Genomic DNA, 15,718 nt, shown 5'->3' on the forward strand with positions numbered 1-15,718 from the left:
TCAGAGCGTTTGTATAGTAAGGTCTCTGGTTCGAATCCCTGATCTGGCAAGGTGGAAAAATCTGCTGTTCTGCCTTTGAGGAAGGCAGTTGACCCCCAACAACAACTGGTCATCGTCAAATAAGGCAGATAATTAATTACACCCACCTGGTGTCCCAGGTCTAAATCAGTCCCTGATTAGAGGGTTAGAATGAAAAAAACTGGCTTTGAGATCCAGAGATGGAATAGTGCCATTTTGGACACAATTTCCTTCGTGTGAAACAAACTTGAGCAAATGTTTGATCCTCACATTGTTGCAGTGTAATATCAATTGTGAGAGTGAAATTGCAAGATTATGTTATAATACTGTTATTGCATCAAATGGTTGTTTGATAGAAAAGAATAGGGTTCTTAGAACACCCTCATCTGTGCATAGTCTTCTGAGTTGGGCCTCTGGGAGCTTAATGCTGACAGTGGATTTACGATGCCTTTGATGATAAAACCTAAAGACCGCATTCCATAGTTAGTGTTTGTATGCTGGGAGGTACCAGGGTGGAGATGGCTAGGGTATGGATAATGATGAGAGGAACCTTGTTTTGGGGGCCAGACCCTGGTTTCCACACAATGAGAACAGTCTTTATAGCAGATATTTGCTGTGAATTATTAATTTCTTTCATATAAATCCTAACCTTGTGACCCATTCCACACAGCTGTTGGTTGTCATGAACATTCAGGAGGATGTACTTTGCTATAAAATGCTGTGGCTCAAATCAGCTCGTTGGGCTCTCAATGAATCATCTTAGGGTGGTTCGTCGACCAGCTTCATTATTGCAATAATTAATCGATGTTATTAATATGTTTTGAATAAAGAAATATCCTGATTGGTGATTGACCTTGTCTCTCCTCATTATTGATTACATTTTCCACGACACAATCTACAGGTAACTTCCAAAATAATGGAAACACTTGAGTAAATAAGGGATACAAAGTATATTGATAGCAGGTGCTTCCATACAAGTGTGGTTCCGGAGTTAAATAAGCAATTTAATTTTATTTATTTTACTAGGCAAGTCAGTTAAGAACAAATTCTTATTTTCAATGATGGCCTAGGAACAGTGGGTTAACTGCCTTGTTCAGGGGCAGAACGACAGATTTGTGCCTTGGGCATTTGAACTTGAAACCTTTCAGTTACTTGCCCAACACTCTAACCACTAGGCAATTAACATCCCATCACGCTTAAGGTCATGTATAAAAGGTCATGTATATTTTGGCTACCATGGCTATGCCCCATAGCATGACAATACCTCCATCCACAAGGTAGGACTGGTCACTGAATGGTTTGATGAGCATGAAAACTATGTGAACCATATGATCAGTCACCACATATCAACCCAATTGAACACTTACGGGAGATTCTGGAGCGGCACCTGAGACAACATTTTCCACCACCATCAACAAAACGTAAAATGATCAAATGTATCGTGAAAGAAAGGTGTTGCATTGGATAGTTTCCAGACACTTGTAGATTCTATGCCAAGGTGCATCTGGCTCGTGGTGGCCCAATGCCCTATTAAGGCATTTTATGTTGGTGTTTCCTTTATTTTGGCAGTTACATGTACTATGACTATGCTCGCAGGAAAACTGAAAATATTTTCCAAACATCAGAGTAGTAGAAGTGTAGACACACAAACCTGTTAATCACAATATTTATTGTCGCTTGGACAATACAAAAATAATCACAGTAATAAATGCTAATTGTAATGGAAGCACGTTCATTGTGTTCTAGCCATGCCGTGTCATTAGTTATTGTGTAATTCTCTTTAAAGGGATAGTTTAACCAAATTACAAAATTACATATGCTTGGCACTTAGCCTGTATGCAGTCTAAGGACAAGGTGAGAGGCGGAAAATGCAGGGATATTGACTTGCATTTGGAGAGCAGTTAATCCAAATTAAAGCATGGATTGCTTTCTTACCTTGTCCACAGACTGCATACAGGGTAAGGAAACCGATATGTAATTTGGGTGACTATCCCTTTAAGTCCCAATGTGTGATTAATACCTATGTATTTACATGGTAGTTACATAGGCAGTTGTAGTGTAATTACAGTGTAAGAAATTATGTGAATCTGGTGAGGTGAATAAATCAGTGAAAGCATACAAAATGTACATCTAGCGATTTTGTAAGAGAATAATCAACATTTCTACATCACCTAAAGAAATCTACAGCAACGGGTGCTAGCTGTATTTAGACCTGGGAACAAATATTAGTTTTCTTTCAAATACTTTAGCTCTGCTCAATTGAGCTTGAATTGCGCAATGAATCCAATGGAATATTGCTAAAAGTGCAAACTCTGCCCATTTGGTGCTCCAGGCAGGCTCAATCAAACGCTCAAAGATTTAAAATATTAATTGAACCCAGGTTTGGCTGTGTCTCATCATACCATCTATGTTTGCTCAGCCATGAAGTTTGTATTGCTGTAGCATGGTTCATCGGTCTCACAGTCACTTGTGGTTTTGCCCGACCATTGATCAAAAGCCTCCAAGAAGTAACAAACACCAGGAATATCCGGTGGGAAGTTTGGCGGAAGATCCTGTCTGGTCCGGGGAATGAAGACGAACTCTGGACAATCTTTCAGCAATCTGGAAACCCAAAAGGACAAATGAACCATCTTGAATATAAATACAACGTTTTAGTATGTGCTGCAGATAGAAATGGAGGCTACGGGGCTCTCTATTCAATCAACATTGGATCCTGTTTCCTGTGCAAGACCACATAAACAATTTATCTTGTACTGTGAGAATGTGTGTATGAATTTATTGTATAACACAGTTACTGTCTGAAACCAAAAAGCAACAACTGGATAGAAAGTTAAACACGTTCTCTTGAAACACACAAACAATGTTGTTTTGCCTTCCTTACAAAAAATATACAGTAACATAATCAACCAGTACACTGTAATTACACTAGTAATAACAATGTATTAACATATTTTTACATCTTTCTTTGGTAACTGCATTTTAATAATAAGAGCAACGCAGAAATTTGTAACAATGTTGTTAATGTAATAATTACAGTGTTATTACACAGGTGCAAAAAGGACTTTATTGAAAGTGCTACCAAATACCCAGGTAATCTTTTGGACACACATTTCAGAGGCCCTACACCAGGGCTATCTTATTATTACAGTCCGAGAGAACAACCATAGCCAATCTGGTTTTCATTCTTTCCTTCCAATCAGGGACAGATTTAGACTTGGGAAACAAGGTGGGTGAACTTTATGGCCAATCAAGTGTTTTGTGAAACTGTTTTCAACTGTGCCCCTAAAGAGACCACACTGAACATCCTAGAATGTGTGTAGTAAAGACCTTAGCTTTATTGACTATGACAAATGTTGGGTAGCCAAATCAGGGTTCTAATTCTATGCCCAACAGTGGACGTAGTGTAAGTACGAAGAGTAAATAGTACAGATCCAGGCAAGACCTGTTGACACCATAGGGTTTAATGGTCTATCTTCTGATGAATGCCAGTGCATCTTTCATTATCACGGTGAGTTATAGGTAGCGTGTCATTTGAAGAACACCACACAAAATATCATTTACTGTGTGACTTTTGTGATAAACAGTGTGATCCAAATTAATGAGACATTAAAATTAAGACATTATAAATACATACATGCTAATGACCAACGATACATTATAACCACATCATAATGATACATGTGATCATCAATGCAAAGTGTAAACACAAGACTCTTCAAAACATATTTTTTTATATAAAACATTAGCTAGTGGCTGAGCATAGGGAGATCTGGCAGTGAAATTAACTATAAAATATTTTGCTAGTGCAGAAGTGTTAAGTCACCTGTGGGTTGTGGGGCTAACGTTGATTCTTCTAGGTACGCTACAGGACTCAAACTTATTTGCCAATGTGACGTTGTTGCCAAACAGACAATAGCGCGGCATCATCACGCCAACAACACCGGCCAGAACTGAGCCAGTGTGCAGGCCAATTCTCATCTGTAAATAAAAAAAGATAACTTGTGTTGAGGGAAAAAACTGCAACATTAAATCAAAGCTTCGTTGATTATATTAAGTTTTCCTTTGAAGTGACAGCTATAAAGTGAAATCAACTAAAATCCAATATAAATGTTTCTGTATTCGAAAAGTAAAGTTCACCAAGGTGATTTCAAGGAACAACAAATTGTGATTGTTCTTCAAAGACTGTCTTGGAAATCACAATCAAGTCATTGCAACTCCTATCTTTTGGGGAAATCACATTTTGACTAGTAAATATAATTTAAATGTAATTTGATGATAATAATTCAAGAACATTTCCCATGCTATCGGCTGTGATGCTTTATGTGATATAACCTTATCCACGTTCTACTTCTGAATGGATTATTTTGCCAAATTATTACTTTGATTTATTGATTGAATTTATATAGCAATTTCCAGATGCTCAAAGCGCTTTCATAGTAGGGAGGAAACTCACCTCATCCACCACCATCAATGTGTGGCACCCACTTTGGTCATGCAAGGCAACCATCAGGTAGCATGGTGTAGAGGTGAGGAGTGATATATGCCAATTAGGAATGATAGGGATGATTAGGTGGCCATGATGGAAATGAGGCCAGGACACCCCTACTCTTATGATAAGTGCCATGAAATTGTAATGACCACAGAGTCAAGATATCCGTTTAACGTCCTATCCGAAGGAGTAGGGCAGTCCCATAACTGACAGCAGTTATGTGTGTTCTCTGTGTATTCTAGAGGTAGCAGCTTAGACCGCTTGACCACCCAGACCACAAAGTTGTACTTTAGAAGTTACTTGAATGTGATTTAGGCCTACTTTTTGGAGCATGTTAACCAGAGGGGTATACAAAGCAGGATCTATGCGTTAGCCAGCTACTTTGGAAAATCACCCAGAAATAACTATAGATTTTCTAGTTCATTAGAGGAAAGCTAAACTTAGATGTGTTTTTGGTTGTTTAGTATATAAGACAATGCACATTTAAAGCTTATCTTCCTAAAGAGCTGGCTAACTCCTTGATCCTGCTTTGTAGTATACCCCTTGTTTTGTGTTCAATGATGCTAATGCTAAACTGTGGCAAAGTGAACGAATCCAAATCATGGTTTGGGTCAATAATCTGTGTTCTAGGTATTCATAAGATGGGGTCAACTACCTCTAAGCTTTCAATATAATGTAAAATGTCAAATAATATATCAAAAGACAGGAACAGCTGCAGTTTTCTCATTATAATCTCCAAATTGGAGATGTTGATGAGCCACTGTCAGGTTGTTAGGGAGGTTACTAGCCGGTCTGACATCTGCCCATCCTCTTGACTCTGCAGGTCACACAATACACAGTCTCCCACAAGATCTCTGTCTCTGCCCATCAACAACTGGACTCATTCATGCTATATCTCTGGACTTGTGGGTTGGTGTGCATGACCAAAGTGAGTGTGACATGTATATACTGTATATACTGTATATAGTGTGACTGTGTATATACTGTAATTCCTGCTTGTTGTTCTTATAGTTGTTATATGCTGCCTTTGTGTATAGCTGTATTGTAATATGTGCAGGTATCATATACATTCATACAGTCCTTCCCTTGTTAATAACCTTGTTACTCTACTTGTGCTATCACTTATCGCAGGGGTTCCCAACCTGGTGGGGCACCAACGTTTCACTGGGGGTAAAAAATTACTACAATTAGTAATAATAATAAAATAGCTAATCATTTACAATTCACGATTGTTTATACTGATCTAAAATTATGCGTAAATCTGCGATGCTTTTGGCAAGAAACAAGCGGTAAAATGCCAGAGGAAGACACAACTTTGATGCCAATGGGAATATATTTTGTTTGTCTCTATGATATTCAGAAGTTGAGCTACAACCTTCTAAAGTCGAGGAGTCAAAGAAATTGGACTTTGCTTGGGAAGTAATCTTATACGATGTGTGACTGTCGCTATCAATTAATCTATTCACTTTCTGAAAAAGAGAACATGTACAATTAAATTGAGGGTTTATATAAATGATCATAATAAAACATTTGGTAGCGGAAGAACATTTGGGTAAATCGGGTCTAGAGTTCCATATCCATTATTATTATTAGTAGTATTAGTATTATTATTATTATTATTTAGCCTACCTAAAAGATGTAATGAGTTTTGTTAAACTACGTAGAATTGCAGGGAATGAGCTTCAAAACAACAACATTGTCCTAGGTCCGTCAAGTTAAACAAAATCAATTATAAAAGCTGTATTTAATATAGGCTATCTCAATAAACATGAATTAATCAAATGTGAAAAGGGGGGCCCTGGGGAAAAATGTTGGGAACCCTTATTGCATTGTGTACAGTGTATTCATTACCTCTGTTTCTCCTGTTTCAGAACCATTACCATTCTTCATCCCCATGTACATCTCCGTCTGTGTGTGTGTGAATAAAATTCCTTGTGTGTAACTCTGAGGTTGCCTCATCCCCCCTCTTAACGGGGGAGGTGCTAGCGTGTCATAGATCAGCACAAACGGAGAGTCACTCTCTTTCAGATGAACAATATTGTCATTCTAGATATAAACAAAAAACAGCTACCAGGGAACAACTTTGTCTACATCTTGAGTAAATGGTGTAACAGTAGAAAAGCCTGAAAATCAGTTTTGTGTACAAAACTCTCTTGTCCAGGCAACTTCTTGTGCAACTCAGTGCCATTCTGAAAAGGGCTTTCCAATGATGGTTTCACACTGTGAAGAAGGTAAGCCGTAACACTCACCTTGATTGGCTCACCAGTGGGCGTCCTGACCTCATCGGACAGCTCCATCATCTTCAGCGCCATGAGGGCAATCTGCACTGCATGAGTCTCGCTCTCCTTGTGCAAGCCACCGGCCACACAGTACGCATCACCAATAGTCTCCACCTAGATACAGTCGAATAGAATAGTTTAATATCCCATAGACAAACTACATGGCATACAGTTAACTTCCTCACAAGACTTGTATAATATCAGATAGCATAGATCAGAGGGAACCGTTCAACTTTTTTTTTTTTTAAGATGTGCCCCCATTGTCTACAGACCCTCTGATCTTAATTTCTACATTGACTGTACAGAGAGAGAATAGTTGTATAGTTGTATGATGTATGCATAGGACTTTAAGTTGAATGATTGTTTTTCTAGCCCTCTTAATTCCTTGATTTGTGTGTTAGACCTTTCCAATTCATATACTCCTAATGAAAAGCACAAGTAATGAAAAACACGTCAAGTGAGCAAAAACTACTGTACCTATTTTAATTTGTCACACAGTCTTCCCCCACGGGTAGATGTTGACACATTCGAACACAAACACATTAAAACAATCATCAGGGCCAATTTAATCAGTGTGAATTAGAATCAAAATAGTTATTCTGAGAGGTGTTTATGTTTTACTCCGGAGCAGGAGAGCACTCGACAGTGTGGTGGTGGTTAGCAATGTGCGGTAAAAGTTGATGTTCCAAATGGCACTCCATATAGTGAATTGTAGTGCACAATTAAGGGAATAGAGTGCCATTTGGAAAGCAGACAAAATCTATTTTTGGACCGGGAATGGAAACAGGTCCTAAAGAAACCTCTGACTTCCCAGTACTTTACGAATGATCCGTCAGACATGCTGCTCTCCTCTGTTATACTTCAGTGACACACTGATTACATTAGCCAAACTCCCCGCAGATTACAGGACAGTTGGCTGAGAGCAAGCAAGTTTGGCCATGAGACAAGTACAGTCTGTTCTTTAAGAAATATTAAACCTAGATAAAATGGTGGAATTGTGTCATTTTTTATCCAAGACTTGTGTAATCTATGAGAGAACGCAACGAAAATAACTTTTCTACCATGAACTTAAAGTACTTTTGTCCCTAAATCACATAACAGTCTCATCCTGACAAGGTCAAAAACAACCATGGTCTTTCCCCTTTTTGGAGCCTGTGCATCTCTTTTATATTGCAGACTCTTATTTTGGAGTAGACATTTTTATTATTGATGGACTGTTAAGAATACACAACTATTATTCTCTCTAAATTGCTTTGGTCAAGACATAACTGTTAAGTATTGTCTATATTAATACATTAACAAATTATTGCTAAATTATGCAAAAGAAAGAAGTAAACAAGCCTCCACTCTCAAATGATTCATATCAGTTAACACATTCTTATAAAACGCTATCGAAGAGCAACATAAGGCATATCTAACCTTATTACCTCCATGGCTAAATTAATTCAAATGAAGCCGTATTCATGATGGGATGAACATAATATGGAAATGCCAGCAAGGGTCTGCAATCAACAACATAAATTGTTGTTCTAAAAATAATCTGTTGATATAAACATAATATTATATAGAGGGCCTTACCTATTCAATCCAATCCCGTAACGGGTTGTGGAATAAGACTAAAGAAACATTTTGGGCACATTTGGAGTCCATTTTCCCAATAATGTTCATTTTAGCTGTTACACTGTAAGGCACTTTTTGCTGTTCCATTTCAACTGCTGTTTAACTGCTGTTTTACTGAGAAATTATATTATATCCTGGTATTTTCTGGTACTTAATTCCACACAATTGATAACTGCATTGTACCAAATGTTGCGTAGTATTTCAATTAATTCAAGCGATCCCCATAAACAAATATATTCTGTGGTTATTATTCTGAATTTAGTTTCACCTTTATCAGTCCAAGTAATTACCAGGCACTTTGTAAAATAAACCACTATACAATGTTTAGTTTTATCTGGTAAATCCAGTTTTGATTGAGAAGTTCCCTGAGTTTCCTTGGGCCTTGCTGTAACACACACCTTGTATACATCCAGCTCCCCACAGTGGTGGTCAAAGCGTGTGTACAGCTCGTTGAGCATGGTGACCACCTGCATAGGTGTGCAGCGTGAGCACACGGCCGTGAAGCCCACGATGTCAGAGAACAGCATGGTGACATGCTCAAACTCCCTGGCATCCACTGTGTGGCCTTGCCAAAGTTCCTGGGCCACCGTCCCTGGGAAAATGGTGAAAAGCAGATCCACCGTCCTCTTTTTCTCTTCCTCCAGGGCGAGGTGAGCATGCTCCAGGGCCGCCTTGGCCTTGCCTAGGCGCTTCTTCAAGCCGTCCTGGGCCTTGGCCTGCTCGCCCACCAGGACTACGTCGCGCAGGGCATTGTGAATAGGGATGTCAGACAGGTAGAGGCCCCGGCCAGTCAGCTCCTCCAGCTTGTCTACGCATGGCGATCCCAGGAAGAGGATGACATTGGACTCTGAGATGTAGATCATCTGGCCTTTCAGGTCCATGAGCTAGAAGAGAGGAAAATAAGACATGAGATAAATGTCTGTCTGGATATTTTGCTTCCACTGGTCCTGGGGCCATTGTCAAGGTCAACGGCATCATGAACTACCAAGTACCAGGACATTTTAGCCAAAAACCTGGTTGCCTCTGCCAGGAGGCTGAAACTTGGCCTCAAGTGGATCTTCCAGCAAGACAATAACCCCTAGCACACATCAAAATCCACAAAAAAAAGGTTGATTGGCCACAAAATTAAAATGTTGCAATAGCCATCTCAGTCTTTTGCAATGGCCATCTCAGGACATTAACCCCATTGAAAACCTGTGGCATGAATGGAAGAGGGCAGTCCATAAGCGCAGACAAAGGATATCAAGGGTCTAGAAATATTCTATATGGAGGAATGGTCTGAGGTCCCTCCCAATGTGTTCAATCTCATAAAACATGTAAGAAAAAGTCTCAGTAGCCGTTATCCTCGCAAGGGGAGGGTGGCGGAGTATGGAAAACAGTGGTGCCAATAATTTGGACCCCTATCTTTTTATGATTTGTTTGTATTACTTGTTAAACAAAATGTATTTCTCTGAGCAATTGTATTAGTATAAAATAATATAATTTGCACAAAAAAATGTGCATACAATATAGCTAAGTATTATTTCTCAGGTTTTGTGTAGAAATATATTTCCATCCCTGTTAGTGAGCATTTCTCTTTGCCAACATAATCCATCCACTTGACAGGGGTGGGAAGAAGCTGATTAAACTGCATGATCATCACCTTGTGCTGGGGGACAATAAAAGGCCACTCTAAAATATGCAGTTTTATCACACAACAATGTCTCAAGTTTCTCAAGTTTTGAGGGAGTGTGCAATTGGCATGCTGACTGCAGGAATATCCACCAGAGCTGTTGCCAGATCATTTAATGTTAATTTTTCTACCATAAGCCACCTCCAACGTCGTTTTAGAGAATTTGGCAGTACGTCCAACCGGCCTCACAACCACAGACCTCGTGTAACCACACCAGCCCAGGACCTCCACAACCGGCTTCTTCACCTGCGTGATCGTCTGAGACTAGCCACCCAGACAGCTGATGAAACTGTGGGTTTGCACAACCGAAGAATTTCTGCACAAACTTTAAGAAACAGTGGCAGGGATACTGATTTGCATGCTCATCTTTTTTTATCCCCAATTTCATCATATCCATTTGGTAGTTACATCGCTGCAACTCCCGTACGGACTCAGGAGAGGCGAAGGTCAAGAGCCATGTGTCCTCCCAAACACAACCCCGCCAAGCCACACTGCTTCTTGACCCAATGCACACGTAACCCAGAAGCCAGCCACACCAATGTGTCGGAGAAAACACTGTACTGGCGACCGTGTCAGTGTGCATGCGCCCATGCGCTACATCCGGCCAGCCAAACCCTCCCTAACCCAAACAACGTTGAGCCGTGATGAGATCCTGAGGCCCATTGTCCTGCCATTCATCCACCACCATCACCTCATGTTTCAGCATGATAATGCACAGCCCCATGTCGCAAGAATCTGTACACAATTCCTGGAAGCTGAAAATGTCCCAGTTCTTCCATAGCCTGCATACTCAGACATGTCACCCATTGAGCATATTTGGGATGCTCTGGGTCGACATGTACAACAGGGTGTTAGTTCCCGGTAATACCCTGCAGCTTCGCACAGCCATTGAAGAGGAGTGGGACAACATTCCACAGGCCACAATCAACAGCCTGATCAACTCTATGTGAAGGAGATGTTTTGCGCTGCATGAGGCAAATGGTCACACCTAATGAATTTATTTCAATTGACTGATTTTCTTATATGAACTCTAACTTCCCAAGCTGTCCCTCATACCATCACGGTCACCTAATCATCCCTAGCTTACAATTGGCTCATTCATCCCCGTAACTATTCCCCAGGTCATTGCTGTAAATGAGAATGTGTTCTCAGTCAACTTACCTGGTACAATAATGGTAAAAAAAAAATGATAAACTCAGTAAAATCTTTGAAATTGTTGCATGTTGCAATAATTATTTTGTTCAGTGTATTTACTTGATACAATTTTGCTCATCTTTGTCCAGGGTGCCAGTCATTTTGGACATGACTGTAAGTATTGTCTTTAGTTGTTCAGGCTCTGGACACTACTTCAAGGTACACAAAGGAACAGATCTGATTAAATCATCTGTCATTGAATGGCATATAATTGCCCAAATTACTAATCAAGGGTGAGTTTGCCAAAAGCATTGTAGCTAATGTAGCTAGATAGCGCGAAGTGAACAAAATTCTCCAATTGAAGTACTTCGTAGTTCTATGAATGGTCTGACTCACTGAGAGAAATAAAGTGTCACAATAACTATGAAGCTTTCAGGGAAACTCACCCGGTGAATAGTTAACTTTGTATATGTTTTGACCTGACCTGACTTTCTTTTTACTGCTCTAAATAGTTGGCCATAAATAGAGGTTGTAACATGATTATATCAGCATCCTCATGAGAGACTTTGATGGGTGAACTGATTTGACATATTGCCTTCAATTAAACCTGGTCTCAGAGCATTTTGTATTATTCTGTATGTAAATTCAAGATGATTTAATATGATATATTACGTTTTGTATGGTATGTATTCATTTCTGGATGTCCATCACCCATTTTGTATGATATGTTACGAATTACAATTCATGTTATGTTACGAATTTGTAAATGTACAATATGTTACAAATTTGCAAAATGTACGATATGTTACAAATTTTCAAAACGTATGATATTTTTCGAATTCCAGCGAGCTGGCTAACATTTGCTAGCTGGCTAACATTAACTAGGCTAGGGGTTAGGGGTTAAGGTTAGAGTTAAGTTAAGTTTAGAAGTTAGGTTAAATGGTTAAGATTAAGGTTAGCTAAAAGGACTATGGTTAGCGAAAAGGGTTAAGGTTAGGGTTAAGGGAGGTGTTATCTAACATTCTAAGTAGTTGCAAAGTAGTAACTAGTTGAAAAGTTGCTAATTAGCTAACGTTGTCTGTAATGAAATACGAACTTGCAACCTTTGGGTTGCTAGACGTTCGCTTTATATGCCTGCCCATCCACCCTGACAAGCACCCTACTTTTGTTTTTTGCCTTAAGTAACCATCTGTCTTATGTAACCATATCATACTAATTTGAGTGTCCCGGATTTACATTTACTATATTACATCTAGTCTATGAGACCCGGCTGTCCAATTCCATCCTGGGCTTATGTTGTTCTCTACCTCAGGGGGAGCATTCCGCTAATTAGCACATAATAATTAACAATGCAGCATTTTGCCTTTCTGAAGGGCTATTTCTAACATCAAATCTGCATTTAGACAACCTTCGATTCCTTGTGAGTCATTCGTCTCAACTCCAAAGGGTCATATCTAGCAGACCTGAGTTCAAATGGTTTTGGAAATCAAAGACTGAGTCTTTGCTTGAGCCCACTTCCTGCGGAATCAACAGAAAGTGGATGTTTCAAGGGATATAGTATTTTCCACCTAACTTTCCACTGAAAAACGATAGTGGGAACTCCGCTCAGGCGTCTTTCTACGACTGCTACGTTAGGTTAGCTTAAACCTGACTGGACTGCCGAATGGGCGGGTTTGCATCTTTGGGACTATTCCATTGGTTCCATTGAACCAGGCGAGCTCAATGAAGCATCACTCAAGACTTCAAATACTATTTGAACACAGGTCTGATATTCAGTCGAAATAGGGTCATACCCTCCCTGTGTCATCGGCCATGGAGCCACCTTGGTGCTTTATCCGAATGATGAACTGTGTGTTCAGCATAGTCAAGATGCCTCGGAAGGTGCACCTGATCTGGGGCGTGACGATGGCAAAGTGCTCCAGGAAGGCAGTGGGCCGCCTCAGGCCGTCCTTCCGGCTAAGTCTCTTCCGGAGGCCATCCCCGATTTGCAACAGACCCAGGTCCTGATCCAGAAAGAGGTGGAAGGGGAATGTGGAGGAGAAGAGCGAGGTGGGCATGGTCCCAACTGACGTGGCCCTCATGGGACTGGGGCTCAGGCTCTTGGCGTTCTTCACCACCACCGAGTAGAGCAGGCTGGGCTGCCGGGGCCCAGCCTGAAACTGCAAGGGGCCTATGCTCTCCTTGGTGCCTCCTTGAAGGTCCATCTCCATGTCCATCAACACCTCCACGGTGGTGTCGTAGAGCAGGCGGGCGGCCGCCTTGATGACCCCAGGGAAGAAGAGCTCCGTGGTCTGCCTGGGGTTGAAGTAGTAAACGGTGAGCAGACCCAGATCCTTGTCCAGGCACAGCACCGACGCTTCTTCATTGTTTACATAATCTGTTCTCCTGTCTGGTTCGGCTTGCAGAGCGGCTGGTGCTAGCGGGTTTGGGCTGCAGCTCTGTTTCAACAGGACGTTGAAGCTGTTCAGGAAGTCGCTGAGGGCTCCCCCCACTACCCGCAGAATATGGCCGTCCTCGTCGAAGCACGTTTGGAACAGCTCCTCGCCAAGGGAGACTTTCAAAGCGTCCATGTGAATACCTGGTCGTAAAAGGAGGGCAAAACACTTATTCAATGTAATAGAATAGAATTACACTATGTAAATAAAAAATGAAATACAATACTGTATATTAGAATAGAAAATAATACAAACGAATAGAATATAACATTTTTATTTTCCACACAAGGTAAAAAAAAATTGCTTTTTGTTTCACAGAGGCATGAATATAACAGATGTTAAAAACATCCAAAATGGAATAAAAGCAACTCATGTTCAGTGTTGTTTGAATTCAATCAGCTTTACAATACCTGTTTTTAGAGAATAATTCTTCATGATCTCCATTAAATTCTCTGGTCGATCAAAGCTCCTATCTTGACAGATGTCTGCGTAACACACGGAAGGGCTGTGGACAGAAATTATATTAGTATTATATTAGTAAGCACTGCACTCCCCATATTAATAAATGGGTCTAGATATCGTATTCCTTGAAATCCCATGCATGTTATGAAAAAAAGTTTCTAACCTACGGTTTGGCTATTTTTCCTATTCCTTGTGTTGCCTTCAAAGCCATCTTGCTGATTGACCATATACAGGTCGTGATACATGGTGCATCCATGCATGGAATATAGTCAATAGGTCTTCAACAAGAATAATATCGGAACGCATTCAATTGAACTGAACATTGTCATTTATTATAATCATGACCTTTGACAATAATTAAATATCAGGGCAGCATAGTAAAAAATCATTAATTTCGCCAACATTTATTGGACTTATTTCTTACCATTTCTTGTCTAACGTATGCTGTTTCATCATTTGCAGAAAGGCAGTATGCAGTCTTTGAAACTGTAAACAACAAGTCGAGAAGTTTATTGACAAGATATTTGTATAAGAAATCTTATAGTTTGGCCCATTGCAATCACATCAACACAACAGCAAACCAATCATTTGGTTCGAGATAAAACCAGCAAAACAGACGTTTTTTTTGTTCCGAACTGTACATGTTCCACGGTGTAAACTGCTCTCTTCTGAGACTACACTCAACAACAGTGCACAAATCAATTCTGATGAATGTTTTGAGAAATTGCTTTATTGTAGTACAATCTCAATTTACCTCCGGACATGCCAATTTGCGGATGCTCTCCCCTAATGAATGAAGATTGACTCTAGTCTTGCTTGTCTTCCTTTGAGGTAGCACCTCCGATACATTTCCATGCACATCCTTGGAAATTGCCAGTACATCCCCGGTATGGTCACTTGTACATTCCTCAAAGTCTCCGGGTTCGTCCATACGACCGATACCGGAGAACGGGCATTCTCCAGAGATTTTCAGGTCTTTCAATTTTGCGCAAAACATTCTTAGTGCTTATCCTCATCTCTTGGTTACATGCAAATGTCTACATTTTGGACACGCAACTCCTGTCTCAGTTGGAAACTCCATTCCCACGTCATGGCATTCGCAAGGGAGCGAGGAGAAAAAAAAATGTATTATTTTATGCGCATCCTCTCTTGTGGACACCTGTCTTTCTCCCTTTCGTATGTTATAAATGATCCGCACCTACGCCAGCAACCACATACAATATTAATAGTAAATTACATGGGCAAAAGATGAGTGAAATACCATTATCACAAACCAATGAAAACCGACAGAAGAGTCGACCTGGCCAATCGATGCGCGAGTAGGTTGGGCTCTTAAAATATATATCAGTATGAAATGCCTTGTAGACTACTCCGCCCGTGCAGTGGACGGTTAGAGTTGGTTGATGATTTGTGCGCAATACCGTTAGGCACGAATGACTAACTGTGACTTGTCAATGGTATTTTGTTGTGACACCCCGAAATACAGGCTTTTAATTCAGGCTTTTAATTATTTTAGTAAAGGTATTTATCATGACGGACGGTATTATGTTTTTTGTTTTTACAGGCGTGCGTTTAAACGCATATTCTAGGCCTACACGGCGAAATTCCA

The 15,718-nt window shown here is 40.2% G+C and overlaps 1 protein-coding gene across 2 annotated transcripts; it reads right to left on the bottom strand.

Annotated features, from left to right (window-relative positions):
- Positions 1 to 1,668: 1,668 nt before the first annotated feature.
- On the bottom strand, positions 1,669 to 15,426 carry LOC106602731 (guanylate cyclase soluble subunit alpha-1). Of its 2 annotated transcripts, XM_014195552.2 has the most exons (8): positions 14,864 to 15,426; positions 14,534 to 14,595; positions 14,058 to 14,152; positions 13,006 to 13,790; positions 8,805 to 9,290; positions 6,757 to 6,900; positions 3,842 to 3,996; positions 1,669 to 2,619 (listed from the first exon to the last, which is right to left on the bottom strand). In XM_014195552.2, the coding sequence occupies exons 1-8, from the start codon at positions 15,104 to 15,106 to the stop codon at positions 2,424 to 2,426; spliced, it is 2,166 nt and encodes a 721-aa protein (XP_014051027.1). In that variant the 5' UTR covers positions 15,107 to 15,426; the 3' UTR covers positions 1,669 to 2,423. The 2 variants fall into 2 exon arrangements, with proteins under 2 accessions (XP_014051027.1, XP_014051028.1); XM_014195553.2 differs by lacking the exons at positions 14,534 to 14,595; positions 14,864 to 15,426 and adding an exon at positions 14,273 to 14,388.
- Between the last annotated feature and the right edge of the window lie 292 nt (positions 15,427 to 15,718).

The sequence above is a fragment of the Salmo salar genome, chromosome ssa04, assembly GCF_905237065.1.
Source record: "Salmo salar chromosome ssa04, Ssal_v3.1, whole genome shotgun sequence".
Taxonomy (NCBI): Eukaryota; Metazoa; Chordata; class Actinopteri; order Salmoniformes; family Salmonidae; genus Salmo; species Salmo salar.